Consider the following 21996-nt stretch of genomic DNA (forward strand, 5'->3'; position numbering starts at 1 on the left):
AGGCTATAGAAACTAAGGCATCCATTAAACAGTATCACAATCAACAAAGTATATAAACTAAGTTGAAAAAATTGAACTTTTATAGTATCTAATGTTTCAAACAGGCACTGGCACTACCTGGTAATTAGGCTGGTAAGAAACATCCAGTTCATAAAGCATGGAGAGATATGACTTTCAGAGACATATCTTACGTGTGTTTAACTTTGTTTAGATTTCAGGTTGTCCTGGTTTTGTTAAAAACAAGTTTCTCTTTTAGTGAATTTGTCTGTCAGCTAAAGCCTTCATATTAGCTGCACTTTCCTGGAGAACCAGATACATGTTTTGGTAAACATACCAATGGAATGTGAAGTTATTGATAAGCATGGATGCACCTCTTGTGAAAGGGGCAACAAGAAACAGGTGACCAAGAAACTGACCAACAGAGTATAACATCCCATTCATGTGAATGCTTCATATAAAAGTGGGAGATCACGAGGATCTTGTCCCTCTTCCTTATGGCCGACATTAGGAAAGGACCTTGCTAGTCATCCCTGCGAACTGAGGCCTAGTGACAGACCGAATCCAGCTCCGGCTGGCTGCAGAGCCCAGTCCAGGACTTCGGGTGCCGGCTCTGCAGTTGCTGAGACTTTCAAGCTTGGTTTTGTATGTTTTGTATTATTTTCTCTATTCTTATTAGTAGAATTAGTAAAACATTTTTAATTTTTCCAACTCTCTTCTCTCCATCCTTCTTTCCCTCCCAATTGCCTGTCCTGAGTGGGAAGGGGGAGAGGGAGGGACTGACAGGGGAAGTGGGGGAGAGAGGGTTAACAATACATCTGCTGCGGTTTTATTGTCACCCCGCAATCAGACTGTCAACACAGGTTTACAGACACGTACAGAGGAGGAATTCAAATAAAAAAATAGATATTTTGAAAGTGCTTTTGTCTGACTTCTCCTTTAAAAACATAAGGTCAGCACATTGTGAGGCTGAAAACTGTAACTGATCCTATTGAGCGCTGGATATAGGAGAACACCTGCATTTCTCCACTTAGCTCATCCATCAGACGTCAGTTCTGGCCTGGCATATCCCTGGTCTTTCTGAGAAAAGACTTCCACTTACATCAAGTGGTACTTCTGTTGACAGAAATACTTAGTTTATGCTTTCAGCCACATTTGAATGGCTTGTGCATCAACTCATTATGTCTCCAAAAACAAATTACACCTGATTTAATATTTTTAGTTTATTTTTACTATGAGTGCAGACAAACAAAAAAATGTGGAGTGCTCTAGAGGGAGCTTTCGTTCACTCAGTCATGGGTCAGCAGAGCTCGATAGTGCCTGCAGTACTGAGGGTTATGTTGGTGTTCAAAGTTGCCATTGTCCAGCATTATTTCTACTTATAGGTGAAAGTGACTGCATTTCTAGTCTACTTGCATAGTCTAGCCAAGTCTCTGAACACAGACAGGTTTTAATTGCCCTTTTCATTCTAGCACAATTTAACTGAGGAAAAAAAATAGAACAAAGCTAATAAAAAACAAACCCCCAAAGCCCCTGAACTAGCAGTGAGAGCACCTAATCAGAAAGACTGTAAATTCATGATAAGCTTCTTGCCACAGGCTTACACTGTTTTTCAAGAAAAGCAAATTCAGGCTTTAGGTATAAGGTTTTCCACCAGCTCTACTGTCCAGTTCTTGCAATGTGTGCTGCTTTAGAGCCTCCATGATACACTTCCACAATGCATTAAGTATGTTCACTACAACCTGTACAAGAGAAGAGGAAAAAGTTGTCAGGTGCATGCATTGGAATAATAGTTTCATTGCACAAGGAACCTTAAAAGTGTATCTGAACTATTTAATTACTAATTTGACATACACTGATAAGAAACTGCTATTAACCACCGTAAAAGATTTTGAAAGTGAAAGAATTAAGAGAAGCCTTGTGTGTCCTGTAGGACCATATGATTATTTAAGGAGTGAAAGCATAGAACGGATAATGCAATATCCTGCTTGATATACTTTTATTTCTTCCTACAGATCATTTATTTCAAAGTAAAACCAGAAAGACACAGTACAGAGCTAATGGAACAATGTCCAGTATTTATGGGCAACTGCAACATCAGCCCCTGGTCTAGCTTCCAGAGAAAGAAATACACTATTTTTAGATTAAAAAACAAAAACAAAACAACAAAAACACACAAACAAACAAAAAACCTAAAAACCAAAACAGTTTGTAACACCAACATGAGTGATACTAAGCATCCACGTGAATCAAGACATTTGGCACCAGGATAAAATCATTAGAGAGTAGGTAATCCATTTAGGAAACAAGGCTCTCAAATGAGGCACTTAAATGCCTACAGCTCAGTTCAAATCCAGGGTGCAGTTGACTGCCCAATACTCCAGAAGAACAAGTTGCTTGAGAGTAACCAAGTTTTCCTTTTCAGCTGCTCTTCTAGAGTCCCAATCCACACCTCACAGTCAGTGGGAAAAGTATTGAATCCGCACCCCATCCTGCCTCACACTGGGTTTCTTGCCTAGTTAAACTGTGTGTAGAAAAGGAAATATTAAGGTGTTTGTGTCCTTTACCCAGGAGCAAGCTGCCCGGCTCTGCTGCATCCCACACTTCCATCCCCAGGCAGGCACTGGATCGGAACACTGGCTCTTGCTCTGGACTGACCCACTACAGGCTCTGTTGTCTCCCTGCTCTAAAACATGCCCCTGTCTCTCCCCCCTCAGAAATGTATTCTATCTGGCATATAACAATATAGCACGCCAGAAAATCCCAATACCAAGTTGCTGCAAATGCTTTTGATGGTTTTAATCAAGCTGCAAATATTTTAAGGCTCCCCTACCAAGCGACCGTTCAGCAAGCAAGGCTCAGAGCTGCTGCCAGCCAGGTTAAATATAAACCACATATCCTGCAATCAGTATTCCTGAGGAAACAAAACTTCAACTAACTGAAGCATTAAGCTCTCCATAGTGGAAGTTAGGCAATGCTTTTCCAAGCGCTGCATCTTCAGCTGCATGCTGTCTTAAAACCTTGGCAAGCTGACTTTTTCCCTAGATTTCAGGCCTGCTACGATTTAAGTTAGGAGACCTTACTGCCCAAGGTATCATTAAAAGGTGGATAAAATGACAGTGAATGAGTTCTGTAAGTCCTGCTTATTGTAGCGAGTACATTACATGTACAGCATTCCCAAGTTACTGTATATATCACTTAACTGGCAGTATTATTTTTCATATGTTAAGTGATTCTTAATTTAAAAGTTCCCTCGCCTCTCCTAAGCAGTTTGTTTACTGCAGGCATTTTGCTAAAGTGCTCCATTTTAGAGCATTAGAAATAGTTTGGGATTTTTGTGGGTTTTTTTCCCATCCATCCCCCAAAATTTAAGTACTCTTCACAAATGTTATACCAAGGACATTTTGTGGTGTGTTGCTTTTGCATATACCTTAATGTATAACTTTATTATGGGTACATACCATTACAACAACAGAAGAGAGATGCTGAGCTTTCCTCCTCTAACCTGTACCTGCCGGAGTTTGGTAAGTCTTTGCACTGTGATATAAATTTCTGAAGTTCTGTCTCTGGAAAGCCATCTTGCTGGTAGTGCTAAAAATTTATATGTAGTTAAACATTTAACAAGACTAAAACACACGATAACCAAAAACCTCCCCACACCACTTTTCAGACATTGCTCAAGTCTGAAATTAGAAGATTCACAGAACCAAATATGAAATTACTGCTTTTTGGTAGATATTTAGCTTCCATTAGAGCAGGAAATCTGGCTGATAAGAAAACTGAAGTAGAGAGGGATTAAAAACCTCGTCATAGCTCTGCACCATCAAAAGTGGCCATTGTATTTATTCTTTAAATTAGCCTGCAGTGCAATTCAAAATATTGAGAAGAGAGTCTTGATAGCACCAACCTGGCATTTTTATTCCAAACAAAGATTCCATGCTTACCTTGACAGTCTCATATGTATCTGTAATGAGTGCAATGAAGAGACTCAGCACCATATAGATGAACAGACTGATGAAGGAGTAGAGGTAGATTCTACTGAATAACCAAACCAGGTAACTTTTCTGCTGCATTTTTGCAAAGGTGGCAAACATGTCATCTCCATTGATCAATGAAAAAAGGCATTCGGAAACCATGTTCAGAGAGCGAAACTAGAGAGAAGGGAAGACAAGCACATCCATTGCCACTTTATTTGGATTCAAGACTGTACATAACTCAAAGAAGATACACAGCTGATGGCTGGCTGCCCTAGATCTGTCTGTGCGCCCAGGGTATGACAAGGTACAAACAGTAAAACATTTGAGGAATGAGCAGTTTGTCACCTCCTGTACACATACACCTTCAATTCAAATAAGCCAATTTCACTTTTTAAAAGAGATGAAGATAAATTACCCTGGCACTGGTGTTCTACAATATGAAAATTGTTACTCAAAATACCAGCATGTGATTGGGAGTCACAGCAGTTTCTACTTCTGACTCAGAGCTTTCATAACTTGAGGAAAGTATGATTGAGTCATGGAAGTCAGACTCCTCAAACAGAGCAGTGTCATGTTGAAGATGCACTATTTTTGTATTAAGGGAAACCTTGACATGGAAAGTTAGAAGACAACAGTAGTAATCTCTTAGTTGTTAGGAATCCATTCTGCTACTCAAGTTGTCTTTTTTTCATGTTAAGTATATTACCTTCACATGGTATGGTCCCAGTACAATCCATCCACAAAAACAATAGCCCAGGTAGATCATAGCAGCGCAACAGCAGAACCTCATCACATTGGGTAATGCTGCTCGCAGTGTTAGGATAAGAAGCTGCACAAAGTGATGCAAACAGTTAGAATTCAAGCAGGCATTTCTTCCAGTGCTCTTATAGCAACAAACAGAATAAATACCAACAGCACGAAGATCCCAGGAGATCCTTACATTATACTTCTGAAAGAAACCTAGGTAGCGAATGACTCCAAGCCACACAAGCATAGTAGATGTCCCTAGGAGTATGCTACAGACATCGTAACTTGTCAGACTCTAAAAAATAAAAAAGGAAGAAAAACAAAGGAAGAAAAAATAATCAAGTATTACAACAACTGATAGTTTCCAGTTGTGCCTCTCATTACTACAAAGGTCTGCTAAGAAACCTTGCTTTCCTTGGCAATCTCTCCCATTAAAAGTTAATTTGGGGCAATGTGCATTAGAGAGTGCAAGTCCCACCACAGAGCAAGGTCACTTTCAAGTGTAACTCCTTCCACAGGCCTTTATGTATGGCTGTTTGTACTATAGATCCTGACAAGATGAGCTTCATTTGCAAGGCCAAGAGCACAGCGGCACTGCCAGCACAGAGCAGAGAGCCCCTGCACCCGGCGCAGCAGGACTTGCACTGCAGCTCTGCAAACACGCCCTGTGCTGCTTCCAGACCTGCAGCGACTGCTGCTGGAATCTGCATTGACAGATTCCCTGGAGCAGCTTGGGAATGTCTCCACTGCATCCCCACGGACAGTGTAGATGTGACTTTAGAACCACAGAGCAGAGAAGGTTCTTCCAGTACATAGGCAAAGCAGTTTTTAAAAAACAGCACGACCTGTCAGCAGAGCTCAGGTCAGTGCTAAGGAGGATCTTGTTAGCTAGCTGGGGACTGTGAGGTGTAGAAAATTATCAGGAAGACTAACTGCCTTCTAATTAATTCTAACCAGAACTTCATTTATATTTTATTAGCACTTCACTGGTTTTTTTCCACCTATACATACTGACCTGTTTTCAACCAAGTTAGCATATACCCTGTTCCCTGAACTGCAGCTCTACTCTAAAATGGATGATGACAGCTTACTTAAGAAGTTTGACTATTTTCTGGTTTTATTCCTCTAATAGCTGGTTAATCTTTTATATTAGCATAATTCATTTCCAGCTTGACAGAAAGCAAATATAGGCTACTTGAATGTGAACTTGTTATTGAGCCATTAACTTTCACACAGTAACATGGAACAAGATCTTGTTATTATGGTCCACAAGGCTTGCAAAATGAAGTGAAATGTACCTGTAGAGAAGAGTTTCAGTAAAATACTCTCTTAGAAAAATAAGCATATATAAATAGATGTATTTATATACATAAGATACTGGAATACCAAATGCAAGACGTTACTCCAATCTTGTTCTTGTCTTCACTTCTCCCAAAGCAGATGGAATTATATCTTATCTTAGCCAGTTTCCTCATAGCTTCTTTCTACCCCTAAGAACTGAGTTTGTAGTTCCTAAGGTAAGATAGGGCAATTTGTACAGGCTGTTTATGATAGTCAAGCTGTCACCAGATGGATTTCAGACCCATCCTTTCATCACTACTGTCCAAAGTCTGTTGTGTTGCAATGCCACACTGCAAAGTCTGCTACAGATTTGCTACATTATCTGAACATTAGAGTGCTTTGGGATAGCGTATTGTAATAATTTTCTTCCCTAGCTCTGGCTGTACAAAATATGGTTTGGGGCTTTTTTTCCCTATGTCAGGTTTATTTTAGAAACTGAAGGTTCTACCTGGCTGTGGCTGGAAATGCAGCAATGTGATATTTAAGGCGAGGGTCTCTGTGCTAGTTAAACACTTGTTGAATGGGGAAAAGGAAGTTAAATGCTAAATTTTTTAAAAGCCATCAAATAGGTAAATATAAGTCATCCTAAATTGGGAAGAGAGGAAGTCAATAGTCTTAAACTTTCAGAGATGAAGTTCATTTTATTCCATAGAGTGACAAAGGAGCAGAGATAATTAAAACTATAATATCTAGTGATATTTGGTGTTTTTAAATCTCACAACTGAAAACAACACATCTCAATTATAATTGCAGAGGAGAAGGTAGCATTTTAAAATTTCATGCCACTGAGAATCAAGTATGGCCAGCCTAAAGTCCTCTGAGAGATTTAAGCCTCCCTGGGACAGAACAATCAGTTTTTCTTCCACCTGACATTGTAAGAATCTTACCTTGGCTTGTATCTCCATCTTCAGAGTTGATCCCACAATAGTTAAGACATCGCTGATGACAATCAGGATGTACCATCCATTGACAAATTCCATTTGATCACTGAAAGATACTTCTTTCTTATAATAATATAGGAAAAAGCTTACAAATTCCTAGGGGAAAGAAGGAAAGAAAAAAGTTACCCAGACTAACACAAGACGTGAAGGCTTTCCAAGGAAAGGGTTATACCCACCCTTTGGAGCCAAATTCCTTTAACCACTGATCGTGTGCAAAGGATCAATGAGGCCACACAAGTCAATATAACAAAAGCATCAAAGATCATCATGTAATGAGTGTTCTTCTGTACTGCAAGAACAGAAATGTATATGTTTATAATCAAATGCATTTCATCTTGTTGACCATCTTGAGTATTGAAGTAAGAATCGAGTTTTGCTGTTAACTATGTTTATACAACTGAATTAAGAAAAATCACAGCTTTATCTGACATTTTCATGAGACACACAAATGCATCTGCACTGCAGATGCCACTTCAGTTAATTTAGGAAGGTTGATACCACATCAAATATATACCAGAGTATGAGTGCTTCTTACAGCCCTTCAGAATCAGAGGTGGAAGATGCCTATGTTACAAGCACTAGAATGGCTTTTGGAGTGACAGCATTTGTAAAATAATAAACTAAAAAAAAATATCACAGGAACTTTACAGTATCATCTCTTCCAGACCATTAATTGACTATCAGACAGGTTTTCTGTCCTAGAGAAGTGCCTATAATTTGCAGCTACAAAAGACCAGTGTTGAGCTAGACATGAATTCTCCATCTCTTATGTTACTAAAATTCACATTCTTGATCAACTAAGGTCAAATTTCACACCAAATCTACCACTAGATCTATTTTTGGTTTTTATACCCATCATACAGGCTGATTTATACCCATCATACTAGCTGAAACTAGATGAGACAGCATAAGCATTAGATTTCTAATGCTGAAAGAGTTATTGTTTGAAAAAGATTGAAACAAATTAGTGCTAAATTTTCAAGAACATGTGATAATTCTCCAAAATGGGATACTGACATTCTAGCTGACTTCACAAACTGCACTACTCAGAAAAAGCCCACGTATTTTGTACTTATACCAAAGTCACTAACACATGTACTGTTGTCATTTAAGGTGGGGTTTGCAGTGCAGTCCAGAACAGCAACAACTTGTTATTGTCCAATTGCAATCATTATCTTTGTATTTTTGCTTGGCTTTTAGAAAATAATACAGGGTGCTTTAGGAAATGATCTTGAAAATTGTTATAGAGGCAAATGCCATAGGTATCAAATGCGGATTATTACAGAAGCCTGGTACCAAAATATTCTTGTACTGCTGCACTAACAATCTCTTACAGGTAGCGTGCCATCTGGTGTGCATTTATAACACAGCAGCTAGCAAAGCTAGTTGGTAGTGGAATATGGGTTTGTGTAAGTGGTGTGTTTTGTACTCTTAAATTCCCTAAAATTAATTCCAGTCTGGATCTTAAAAAAAAACAAACCAAAACAAACCAAAACCAACCTTTTTTTTCACTACCTGCTCTTCATTTCCTAATGTAAGCAAGCAAAGGGGAAAGTGGCCAAGTAGAAAAATTGAGCTGATCCATCCTATTGCTTACTTCAGAAAAAAAAATTAAAATAAGTGGAGCTTAGGGTCCCAGAAAACTTCTGATTTTAAAGAGATTATTTCCTCTAGTCAATAAAACCTCATACAATGTTTTGACCAGACCCAAAAACTGTTACAGGGTGCTCTTGTAAGTAACTATTTAAGATAGGTTATATAACCATGCTGTGCATCTCGGTTACACCCAAATACACACCAAACAACATTTAAGCAGCAGTAATAAGTGTTTTAGCCATTCCACTCTAGCAAGCCTTAGCAATAGTGTTTCCTTATTTTTCCTGGAGCAAAGTCCTGAAATAAGAGTGAATCAGCTTCAGCTTTCGGTCACTATCATGTGTCCTTCTGATGCCTGGTGCCAGAAGAGTAGTTCGCAGCCCTACCTTAAGCAATGAGCAGCCTAAGTTCAGTAGCCAAAGCCAGAAGGATGCGCAGCAAGGTGTGAAAAAATTTCAGTTTGACAGTATCAATGGTGCAAGGTTTGAGAACTGCTAAAGAAAGTAATGGTGTGTCTGGTTCCCAGGATTTCAGATCAGAGGTTGATTTCTGAAGAAAAGCAGGATTTAGAGCACATCCACTAGAGAATGTATGTCAATAGTGCCTCGCCATTTAATTAATTAGGTTAACAAACATTGTGCTAGTGTGGCAAACGTTTAGCATGAAAACTTGAACACACTTATGTCACTTACTTGATCCAGAGACATGCCAGTCTTTACATTCCCTGATCGCTATGTTGTTGTCTAGACTTATTTTAATTCTTCCACTATGTGCTTTATTATCAAACACTATCTGTATTAACAAAACAACAACAACAAAAAAACACATGTCTTTTTAAAGTTAAACCATTACATACGTAGCACACTGTATTGCTGAGCTTGCATAATGATTCAGAATAATTCTCCTAGGGGAGAAGTTACAAAAGTTGTTTAAGCTTAAAGTAACTCAATTCAAATTAATGTTGTCAAAGTGAAAGACAAACCTAGTGAATCATGTATTTGCCACAAATTGCTTGATCAACTAGATACTAGGCGAAATTCTTTTAACTACAGCCTCATTCCTCTATGATCTGAAAACAATCTTTCCTAGAAGCATCTCTCTAAATAAAAGAGGTTTATGCTATTGTTATACTTCAGATGGATTAGAGTACAAAAGGTCATACACCAAGCTTCAGGACCCCATCATGAACACTCAAAGCTGAACCTCCCACAGTCACAACTGGTGGTTATTTACAGGGTACACTAAGCCATGACAGAGTAATCCAGACACCACTGGGGACAGTCACTGGTGCCCAACACTCTTCAGAAAGCATCTGCACTGACTGAAAACAGTAAACCAGCAAGAATGGTTTCTCATTTTGAACTGAAAGACACGTGACATCCTTCCACGTACCGTCAGAGTGAAATCGTAACAGTCGGGGAGCTCGTGGTGACGAACTGTCTGGAGGTTGATTGCCTTCAGATTGAACATGAGCTGCACTGCCACCAGTCTGCAATGGAGCTTTGTATTAGCTTTTCACAGTGAAAATGCACAAATAACACAATACAGGAGGTGCTGATTCCTCCTCACCTGTGGAAATCCAGAGTGAAATTCAAATTGTGCTTTCCCACTGTTGTGTTGTCTGATGGCATCATTGGCTCAATGTACAAGCAGTCTGCAATGGAGAAGTACTGACAACAATATCTCATGGGTTAACACGCTCTGTAACTGTAATCTGCCTTTCCCACTGCCGAGGCTGGAAAGAGCTGTTGACTGCACCAGACAAGATAGCACGCTTAAGTGAGGCATCATTTGAGAAGCTAGTTGACAAACACATTGGCTTCCCTGAACACCAGCCAGGTTATTCATTGTGAATACACAGGGAAGGCTCCTGAAATTAGCCCAAAATACTTGCATTACATGGCCATTAGTGCTAACCACACATCACTTGCTTTGTGGCAGTAGACATAAAAGACTGTTACCTTGGAGGTGGGGGCTATAGGTTAGTTACATAGTAGTTTTCTTACGAGTTTTGGCTGGTGGTTAAGTTCAATACAGATAGCGTGATAGGACTGTAGAGTACTGTGGGTTTTTTTAAAATAATTTATCATAAATGCAGGGTCCCTCCTCCCAAAGAACTGATACAATAGAACAGATTCATCACCAGTCACAATCTCTGGGTCTATATCAAAGGTGTCATTTCCAGGACAGATGGTTCCTCGCTTGTAGAACTGCTGACACACAGCCAGAGCTGTCTCTTCTGCTCCCCTCTTCTCATAAGCATGGTTTCCAACAGAGATGTTGGGCAGCTGCAAGTACTAAAGTTCAGAACAGAGAAACCAACTTAGACAGCACCAAAACTGTTATTCTCTGAAAAACAAACAAACCCAAACAGAAGTGTTTGGATCTGTGCCAGACCCCATCTTTTTTACTTAAAAGGTCATCTGAAGAGTTCTGAAACCTACACCACACTACAGCTGAGTCCTCAAATACTTAAAGGTATTTGACAAAAACAGTAAGTGCAGGAACTGAACTTAAATACTTTTGGCTTATTTTTTTCCTCTTTATAATCCTTACTAGAAAGCCTAACTTGTTACTTGCCAAGAACTGTGGCTCAAATTCGAGGACTGCATTTACTGCAGAATTAGTACGCTGGTTAGTTTTAAGGATGTTGCCACAAGTACAATGCTCTGGCAATGACAGAAAACATAAATGAGTCAACGCTTAGGCAATTGCACAAAAGTTGAATTTCAGACTCCATCAGGGAAGGTGGAAGAAGAAAAGATACCCAGGTAAAGAGCATATATATTGTATACATTGCAGCAATAATCCTTACCTGGTTTATTGCAAAGAATATCTGGTCATAAACATCTGTTTGTGTGTATACAGCATAGGTATCATCCATTCTGTCCATGTATCCTTTCAGGAAGAGATGTTTGAATGCGACAGTGTTCTCTTCTTTGAAGGCAACCACCATTTGATTGGTTAATCCAAAAATCACCAGCTGAAAAACACATTTGTATTTCCTGTTCAAAGTCGAAGTCGGATTCTGGATTAACAAAGGAAAGGAATCCTGTCCTGCAGACAGCCACTCTTTCATCTTGTTGCTAGACAGGGCAGTTACGTGCAGGCTACTCCATTTCACAGCTGGTCAAAAGAAAGCTTGGCTTCAGGAAACAATGGGTTTCAAGAATGCTCCTTTAACATGTTTACCAGCATCTTGGCCAAGGAATCGCATTTTTACAAAGAAAAGGATACCATCTCAAATTCAAGCTACCTATATACTGTTAAACATGCTTTGTTAGTTCAGCCTGACATTAATATCACTTGCCCTGGGGAATATCAGTGTTCTTCAGCCAAAAAGGCAGGACTGGACTTAACCAGGCTCCACCTTGAAGTCCTTACTTCAGCACACAAAAGGCAAATTGAGGACAACTCAGAAAAACAAACATTTCTCCCTCCGGTTTCAGCGAAAGTTGCTTTGAGGATGACTGATCAAAACTGTGCTTGTAACAGGATACATTTTTTAAACAGCCTCAGAAGTTATTTCAACCGTTCACAAAATGTTAGCACAAAACCTTGCTAATTACTATCCAGGCTGAAGAGATTTCTAGAAGAATGTGATGTATTGTTTGTGGGAGCTCACAATTCTCTTTAGTGACTATTGTTTCAAATCTAGTGTCAGGAGTATTGTGAAGAAGCTCATCAGAGATAAGTCTGAATCAGTAGTCTACAGATGAGTTTTATGGCCACAATGCAAACTGGGTATGTAGGTTTTGATAAGGTTAACTCTGTTATAGAGATACTAAAAAGGTCTGTGGGCCAGCTCGGTGTGCTAGGCACATGGGAATACAGCAGCAAACCAACAGTGCTAAGACTGAATTACCTATAGGCAGATATCCTCTGAAAAGGCTACATCAGCATTAGTTTATTTCCTATTTATATTCTTTCACCGTCAAATTTTATTTCTAGTCGCAAAACGGGACAGATGACAATCAGAGGATGATGGCACTTTTTAAATTGAAGTGATAAGAGATACAAACATGCTGCCAGATGTATAGCAGGAAAACTATTATTTCTGCAACTCATCCCATCATTCATGCAACTGTGGAAAACATTCTTCTCTAGACTTGTATTGTTGTAGCACTGGTACCACATGAAATCTATGGTGCAAGGCTGAGTGAGAAGAGTAGGACAGAATTTCTGGGTTTGTTTTTTTTTTGGAAACAAGAGTTTGTATACCATACACAAGACACACACAAATATCACGAAACGGCTACCAATTTCAGTTCTTATGTGATATTGAAACACAAGCAACTGCTCCTTCCCTTGAACATGAATGCACTCTGAGTTAAGAAGGTACTGGGGAGAACAGACGTATAAGGATGCCATCCATGGACGGCAGGTGGGAAAAGTAAAGTAAAAAAGTCAAGTTGAGCCATTAAGCATGGTGCCTTCTACCTCTGCTCTTAGGAAAGCTATTTTTTCAGTCAACAGTTTTAGGAAAAAATTATGCCATCTGAGATCTAAGCTACATATATGCAACTAAGATAGTTTTTCAGTCTGTCCTCTCCCTCTTTCTGACTCACCCCATGAATAGCATTTGTCACCTGCACTCATTTGACTTCCACGGGCTAGGAAGAGTCTCTGCTTCTGTAGTTACTCACCTGAACAGTAACCATTGCTATTTTGAGTAGCTGAATCCCAAGTTTCCAAGGTTTCCTGCCCCGGGCCCAGAATTTCTCACATGGGTTCATGAAGAAGAATTTTAATTTCCTTCTAAGCTGATCTTCTAGAAGCTCCTCCTGACATACTGATGGGTGTCGTTTGTAGCTGCAAAGACTTCCATCATCGTGAGTGCTGCAGCTGCTCACAGACAATTCAGGGTTTTCCATTTCTGAAATGAAGTACTTGTCAGCTGGAAAACATGCAAGCATGAATACAGCAGCATCAGATCAGTTTGCACTGACAACCTGGACTCCAAATATGTTTGTCTTCTCTGAAAGGCACTTGCACATTACACTGAGTTTAATCCTTTCCTCAGAATATTGCACATGTTCTGCAGAACCCAAAGAAAAGATTGGGCAAGCTCTTAAATTTGTAGACAGGCTATCAGAACATTTATTTAATAGTAGAATTTCTGTCTCTCTGGAATTATGGAGTCACTTGCTGAAAACTTCTTCCTCTCTCACTTGCCAATAACACCACACATGCAAGACATCCTGACTCATTTCCTTTTGTGTCCAAAAGAAAAACAAAAGCCTCTCATGAGCATTCACTCTTCTGGAAAACTTATCTACTTCTGTAGCTAGTATTTTCCCCTGCTGTCAGCCTGCTGTCCAGTCCTTGGAAGAAATGCAATTTTTAAGGCAGATAACATTTTTCTTAGACATTACTATTAGCATTGGTTGTTCTTAGAAATAGAGACCCAGCATGCCACACTGCAATTCAGACCAACTACCTGAGCACATTAACTTGACATTTAGCAATACTGTATCTATTTTTTTCAGTCATGAAAGACTGAATGCAAACCAATGGCAATGGTGAACCAGAAAATAAAAGCAAAAGGTAATTGTATTCAAGCATCATTAGCCAAAGAGGCTCACATTTAGAAGAGAACCTTATAAACACAGTTTGAGACACTATTCTCTACAGTATTCAAAATGTTTAAACATTAATCTGTTACTAACTTCACTGATTCGCAAACATTTTATAAATGCTTTATAAAGTACTTAAGAGGTATCCAGCAATATTTATTTCAGATAAAAGATTGTTAACATTAAGAAGAGGTGAAACAGCCTAGGTTCTGAACAAATTTAAAGATATGCCATATTAGATGAATTATTTTTAATTTGCATAAGAAAAGTTTATCATACAGCACGAACAAAAAAATCATCACTAATATTGATTTTTAAAAGTGCATAAATCACATCCACTCTCCTCAAGCAGCCATTGCACACATCAGAATAAGTCTGTTTTTAAATATAATTCAAGACCTTCCATTTCCCCAGTTGTCAGAGAGCAAGAAAAGCTTTGAATCAGAAGTTTAGCACTAAGAATAGGCCCATAAATAGGCTTAAAAAATCAGCTCCTGTTTTATCAGGTCTCCATTGCAGGATACAGTATGTCACAGTTTCCACTCATCTTTCTTGCAGTTGATCAATCATTCCTAAGTTAAGCAATACCCTGATACTGCGATATTCCTGACAATGTATGTGCTTGATTTAAAACAAACAAACAGAAACTCACCAGAAAAAAAAACCCTTGACCTCACGGTATCAGCTCGAGAAGATGTTGCAGCTAAACAGAGCACACGGGCAGTATTTTCTCACCAACCTGCGCAGAGGCAGCGGGGGCTCCAGGACGGCCCCCGCAGCTGGGGGTGCGGCAGAGGCAGCGCCCCTGCCCCGGCACAGCCGCGGCCCCTTACACCCCCGTCCCAGCCCCTACAAACGCTTCGCGAACGCGCTCACGGCTAGTTAGGACTTGCACAGCCTTTCAGGTCGCACAGGGGACCCCCGCGGGCCTCTGCTCCTCTCCCCCGGGCACCGGACACTCCCCGGGAGCTGCCACCGGACTCCGCCACATCGCTGGCGGAGCAGGGCAGCCGCCGCCCGTCCTGGGCTCGGCGCGCCCCGGCTGGGTGCTGATTTCCCATGGGGTCCCGTAGCCAAAACCTGGAAGCCAGGGGCGCACTCCCCGCCCCCGCTTGGTGCTTTTAAAGGAAAAGCTTCAGCATACCTGCCAGCGGGGTCGCGTCCCTGCCGCCAAGGTCCTGCTGCTCCCGGGGCTGCTGCCCAGGCAGGCAGCGGGGACGGGGCTGCCGGCGCGGCGAGGTGGCCGTGGGAGCGCCGTGCCCGGAGCCCTCTGCTCCCGCAGCCTCCCGGCTCGGCAGGGGACAGGGTTTTAGGGACCCCGCCAGCCCCGGCCTGGGGAGCTGCGCTGTGCTGTGCACACAGGCACCGCGGCGTCTGTCACCTTCTGCTTCACATCTCCCTCCTGCCGCACGTGACTGGCGGCTCTCCACTTTACATATGCCTTCTATAGGATGGCAATGCCGTCTCCAGGTTTATTAACTCAGGCTTCTGTATCCGGACCAAAAAAGAGAGGTAGGGCTTACGTTATACTCAGCTGTGTCCCCTCTGTAATAAAAAATCCCTTTCTGGTCAGAGAATTGTGGTTATGAAGAGCAGCCAGCAGTACAATGAATTAAGTAGCATTACTGATATGCTGAAGTCATTCCACATATATGCAATTAAGCTATTAAAGTTATTAACTGGACTTCAAAGAACCGGTCTCCTCTCACTGCACCGGGGAAATGATCACTTTGGTGTTGCTGCCTGACGGGAGGTAGTGCCTGGGACAAAGCCCGGGTTATGATAACTGCACCCACTCACCAGCTGCCTAATTCGTGTTGCAAGTACCTATGTGAGCATTAATATTAAAATAAATAAGGTCAAATAAAGACAAGGCAAAACCAGGGAGAGTAGCAGGCACTGCGAGAGAGAGAACTCCTGGCTGTAGAGAGAGAAATGGATCCCTCCTGCCTACCATGAGGAGGGTGGATGGTCCGTAGAGTGCCACGAACTCTACGGGAGAGAAAGATACTCCTCGGTTCCTTCCGGATTACCTTGCAACAAAACAAACGAAATTATTTTCATGCATCAAAAATAGGAAAGATGTGGAATACAAACCTTCATATTACCACATCGCATCGATTCACCCAAACCTCCCTCCCAGCTGGGGACGCCCCCAGCACTGCCTGGCAGCTAACGGCGAGGAAATGCTGGGGCTTGGGGACCGTGAGTGGCTTTCCCACACAGGTAGTTGCCACCAGCGGCCGCCTATAGCCCCCACCACGCGGTGCTCCCACCTGCCCCAGGCACAGCATGCTGGGACGGGTAGTTCTCGTCCGCGCTCCTGCGAGGAGGCCCCAGTAGCGGCTTCCCCTCGCGGGGGCGGGCTTCAAAAGCAGAGCGCTGATTGCCTCTCGGAAGCGTCAATCTTGGCCCGTCCCGTTGCCCTGACAACCGCACGGCGCCAGGGACGCGGCGCCACCGGGGCCGCGCAGGTACGGGCGGCGGGGCGGGCAGCGGCGGGGCGGGCAGCGGCGGGACGCGGCTGGGGGCCAAGGGGACGAAGAGCCCCAGCGGCGGAGGTGTGAGCCCGAGGGGAGGCCAGCGATTTTGGCAAGAGCCCCCGAGCGGCACCGGCCTCAGCCGCCCCTTTCACCTGCACCGGGCTCAGCCTCTTCCCTGTGCCCCCCGGCCTCATCCAAGATGAGAATAGTGTTTTTCCTTACATTTGCTTTAAAAAAAAAAGTCTCAAAGTCTTACCCAGTGTAAATCTTTACAATTTCTGGTTCAAAAGTCATAACAAGGCAACATCTACTGTTCTGCTTCCTGACAGTATCATGTTATGACAACTTAACTATCATACTTATTAACTATTGAAGAACTGACCAAACGGTTAAAAAATGTTAATAATGTAGACCAACTGTACTGGCTCACACCAGAAGTTCAGAAAGGGCCTGGGCGAGATTATAAAATTAAGCCATATTTCCACTCTTCACACCCTTTTTTCTTGGATTTAGGGCTTCGTTTCTTCAGCCAGTGGTGTTATCATTACTTGCAGTAGCCCTTAATTTTTCACCTCTCAGTTTGTCCTGTTACTTTTTGAAACCGTGTGCTTTTGGCAGCTATCTTGTCCACAGGCAGTATGCACCATAGATCAGCTACCTCTTGTGCAATGGAATACTTTTGTACTCCTTTTGTTTGTCTGTCCCTTGGTAAGCTCATGTGATGCCAGCTGGATCTGGTATTATGAAAGACTGTGAATAATCATCCCCTGGTCACTTTCTCCAGGCCTCTCATGATTTTGTTGACTTCTATCATATCCTCTCTTCAGTCCAGGCTAAAAAGAATCCTATTTTATTCCTAGCACAAAACATGTTCCATATCTTCAATCATCCATGTTGTACCTTCTCTAATTCTATTCTGTTTGAATGGAATAAAAGAGAAAGAAAACGCAGTATTATCTAATGTTTTAATGAAGTTTTCCATTTTGTTCCCTATGCCTTTCTTATTAATTCTTAACCTAAATTTACACATATTGTACTTATAATCCCAGAGCATGTAATTATCTCTACTGATTTCTATCAAATAACAAATCTACACCTGTTTCAAGTTGTTGAGAAGTTTTATGTGTGGAATCAGGTACATTCAAACAAAGGGAACATTGTAGGTGAATTTCTGGAGAGGTAGTATTTTTAAAGAGTTCCTAAATGTTTACTGACAGAAATGTGATTTTCAGCTTGATAGTTACATAAAAACAAAAAAGCAAGCAGCACGTTTTGGTAAACTCCTTGTAGTGCTTTTGTTAAATGGCAATGTGCTCAATTCTTCTGTCGTTCCAAACTATAGTTAATTACAGTGCTAAATTAGTAATGCACCCAGGCTTGACCTCAAATCATTCAATTAGGCAACTAATGAATCATTCTCTGTCCTCAATTCAGACAGCATCTTTCGCAGTACCAACAGCTAATTAACTTTCCCCTTTTGCAGTACCTAGCAACTTTGTGGATTTGTTTTATAAATGTAAATATTTCACTACATTAAATGATTAGGAGAACACTCTGATCCTATTTTTTCTCTTGAGCCTAACATTCAAAATATTACAGCTATCTATAAATAAAACAGGCTACAAAACGTCAAACAACGTTGTCAAATATTTACTTAGGTTTTATCAATTAAATAATGCAACATAGTGTTCCATGGAAAAATTGCTGAAAAAATAGACTGAATGTATGTAATCACATTTTAATATAATACATTACCTGCTTTTAAAAAATAAACTATGTGCCAGTGCTTAAGACAACCAATTTTCAAGAGCTATTGTTTTTTGTAGGTTTTGCACTGTTACATTTTTAAAGTCATGCTAATTTAAATGTTGTTTCCAACCTCTGTTCTCAATTATAGAATCATGAAGGTATATAATACATTTATACATATAATACATTTCCATGTTTCTGGACAAATATGCATATTAGAGTCCTTTCTAAATAAGCAATATAGAAGGGGATAGGAAATAACTACAGATTAAAGAAATTAACTTTTTTGTCATGTTTTCAGATAGTCCTCTAATACAAACACTTTTTGTTTGTTTTCAGTAAGTTCTGGATAGGATTCGGTACTTTGTGTAAAAACTTATGGAATGAAAAAAAAAACAAACCCCTGAAGTAAGAGGTAACTTCTGAAAAGACTATATTTTCTCTTACACATTAAGAACCATCAGGATTTTCATTCCCTTCCTTATTTTTTTGGCAGAGGAGGGGTGCAAAAGATTGCTCTTCAGTACCTATTTTAAAGTTCCCAGTGTGTATTGCCTTCCTACAGGGAGCACCTGGGGGTTAGTAACGTAATCCTGTATAAAACCAAACCAAAACAAAAACCAAAACCAACTTTGCCTACATACTTTGTAAATGGCTGTGGGCTTGATTATGCTTCCAGAGAAGATTTTTGGGTTCTGCCTTTGTTCTCTTTGGAGGCCTTACATGTCTCTGAACCAGTGACAATCACATGCCCACAGGATGACAAATGGGCAGAGGCAATACAGTGTTAGGGATATTGTAAAAGGTGATAGATAATTCCTTTCTGCTTTTCTGTCTGTTTTCCAGTTGGTGAGGTTCTGTGCATCACAGATGGAACCATGAGCAGTCCTATTGATTGCTTATTTATTTGCAACCCTTAAAGAGGGATGCTTCTTGTATTAATGTGTGTATGTACATACACTCACTGACACTGCCTTCCCCAGCACTGCCCTTACCTGTATAGTGCTGTGTGCACGTCTGCTCCTGTTTCTTTCAGTGAAGGGGGAGGAACTGCATTATTGGGAGACAATTTTCAAAAGTTTTAAGTGTTTTTATAAGAAAAATATACTTGAATTCTGATGAGGCAAAAGGCATGTTTTTACTTGCAAGTTGGTGCACTAAACATAGGCATGTGACTTATCTCAGGCTGCTCACTGCTTCCTCTATTCATGTGACTTAGGGTTTAGGTTACTCAGAAGAACTCAGCATTTCCAAATTGGCTTTGTTTCAATGTATAATTAGGAAACGGTGAAGTAAGACAATGTGACTGTAATATATATATGATACGGTTTATGTTGTCCTTCAACCAATTTCTAAAATAGCTGGCCTCTCCTATGCTGCAGGGCTGTCGATTTTATCAAAGAGTGTCAAGGTTGGTTTCAAATTAGAGTAGTTATAGAAGGCATTTATAACATGGGTCACAATTATTTTTTTTAAGTGTAAAATATACAAGGAAACAGATAAGAAATAGCTTTGCACTTTTTTGTTTGTTTGTTTGTTTTAGATAAGGGAAAATTAGCCTCTTTTGATCATCTGAAATGACATACACCCAAGTTAGGTAGCCTTAAGTGTCTCAGAAATATAAACTAAGCATATTGTACAATGTTGAGGCTCTTTTGAAAGATTATAACTGGAAAAATATATTGAATGTTACCCATAAATATATTGTCAATGTTTGTAGTCCTGTATTTGATGAAAGGACAGTGAGAAACATTGAAAAACTCCTTTCTCCTTACATTCATCACACATTACTTATGTGGTTTTTTAATCTTCCAAAAACATCATCCTTTGCAAGGCAAAAGTTTCAGAATCCTGAAACATTAATCTGTTTTGCTTTGGTATTATCCTCACTTTTTGGAAAAAAAACCCAGAAGATTAAATTGTTACAGTTCTTCAGATGGATTAATGAAGGGGGCTGTCTTTGCCATAGTGATCAAACAGCAGAGAAAAGCACTATCATCCCACAGATGCATCTTGTCACCTGTGATCTGCAAGATCCAGTATGACGGAGAAAAGAGCCTGAGGATTTCTAGAGTATATTTATAGAGTATATTTTTCTGGTTTGATTGGAGAGAAAAAGAAAAATGCACAACTGTAAGGAGCCTGTCACACTCTGATCCTTTTAAAGTCAACACCACAATTGACCTCAAATGCATGGGAAGTTAACATAGAACCCAAAGCCAAGCTATACCACCAGGCTATAATCTGTGAACTATGTTTTGCCATCAGTGGTCATCTCAAAACTAAAATTCTGATTGGAAGCTAAAATTCTGTTCCTTGCTTTGGAGTATTTGAGAGCTGTGTTACAAAACAGAAAACCACTGTTTCTCAGTCTGGGGATGAAAGACCATACCAAAGGCAGGACAACCACTGAACTGCAAATGCACAGGCCACAGCATGTTTATTTTAATACTCTCGCTATTTTAGGCCTCTCATTGGGAAAGTCTCAAGATAGAACATGTATTTTATAAACCCACCTTTTCACCTTAAGCATCTTGACAGTGAATGGGCTGTTCACATGTGCAGGCAGAGAGGCTGTAGCTCCTGTAAGAGTTCATCAGAGATAGTTATGTCCTGACACAGTTCTTGAAGGTGTCATCTCTCTGTCTTATAAGTGCATCTGCTTTCCTCTTTTATGTTAAAATTATAATAGCATCCAAACACCGCAGGTGCTTTGTAGACGTTTACAAAATGGTTCCTCTCCCAGTCAGTTTACAGTCTTGATAAAAGGTGGGAACATGGAAGAGGGAGGACACAAGCAAACTGAGGGTCCCATTGTTTTTATCCCAGCTGAATGCCTCCAGCTGTTCAATAATAACATTAACACTTCCAACAGAATTTGGGCCATCCCGACTTAGTTGTTTCGTCGCCTGCTGTGTGTGCACATTCCACATGATGGTGCTGGCAGTGCCTTTGGTGGCAGTGTGCTGCCTGCTCTGTCCAGCTCTGCAATGGAGCTTGGCCTTTCCCAGCTGTTCATTTTATCCTAGATATTGGGAAGAAGGAAAGTAAATGAAACAAGAGCAGCCTCCTGTACAGCATCATCTCCAGCTTTGTGGCTGCTACATGTAATTACACATACAGCTTCTTTCCAAGTTTGCCCTCCACAGAGCTACACTGAAAAATGAACTGGAAACAGAAAAGCACAGAAATGCTTTGTACAGCTGAGTAATAATTTACACCTAAGGATATTGGGACAAATATTTACAATTGGAGAACTTTCACCTGCACTCTTCCCACTGTAGCTCAGTTCCTTAGCTTTCTGTTCTAATTCAACCTTTGGGGTAATCAGTTTCCATACTTAATCACCCAGGACAGAAAAAGTACGTATTATATATGTACATATTACATATATACAGAAAAAGTACTCTTACATATAATACAAAATTTATGATTTAAAATTATGGAACATACCTTTTGTCTGCGTATGAAAATATTACTATAAAGATAAACTACATAAAGTCATGGACCAAATTTTCACTTATGCATGGTACATTCGGTTGCCTGTTTTATTGATGGTATGTATCTTTCTCTAGAGAAATCTAAAAAG

General features: G+C 40.5%; 1 protein-coding gene across 1 annotated transcript; it reads right to left on the bottom strand.

The window, feature by feature from the left end:
* MCOLN3 (mucolipin TRP cation channel 3) lies at positions 1 to 13714 on the bottom strand. The gene is made up of 13 exons (XM_080349245.1): positions 13246 to 13714; positions 11415 to 11582; positions 10743 to 10896; positions 10169 to 10253; positions 9992 to 10088; positions 9292 to 9391; positions 7180 to 7292; positions 6950 to 7099; positions 4915 to 5016; positions 4681 to 4803; positions 3942 to 4148; positions 3459 to 3588; positions 1 to 1739 (listed from the first exon to the last, which is right to left on the bottom strand). Exons 1-13 carry the CDS (start codon positions 13513 to 13515, stop codon positions 1720 to 1722), a joined length of 1719 nt encoding a protein of 572 aa, XP_080205371.1. The 5' UTR covers positions 13516 to 13714; the 3' UTR covers positions 1 to 1719.
* Between the last annotated feature and the right edge of the window lie 8282 nt (positions 13715 to 21996).

The sequence above is a fragment of the Nesoenas mayeri genome (genome assembly GCF_963082525.1).
Source record: "Nesoenas mayeri genome assembly, chromosome: 8".
NCBI lineage: Eukaryota > Metazoa > Chordata > Aves > Columbiformes > Columbidae > Nesoenas > Nesoenas mayeri.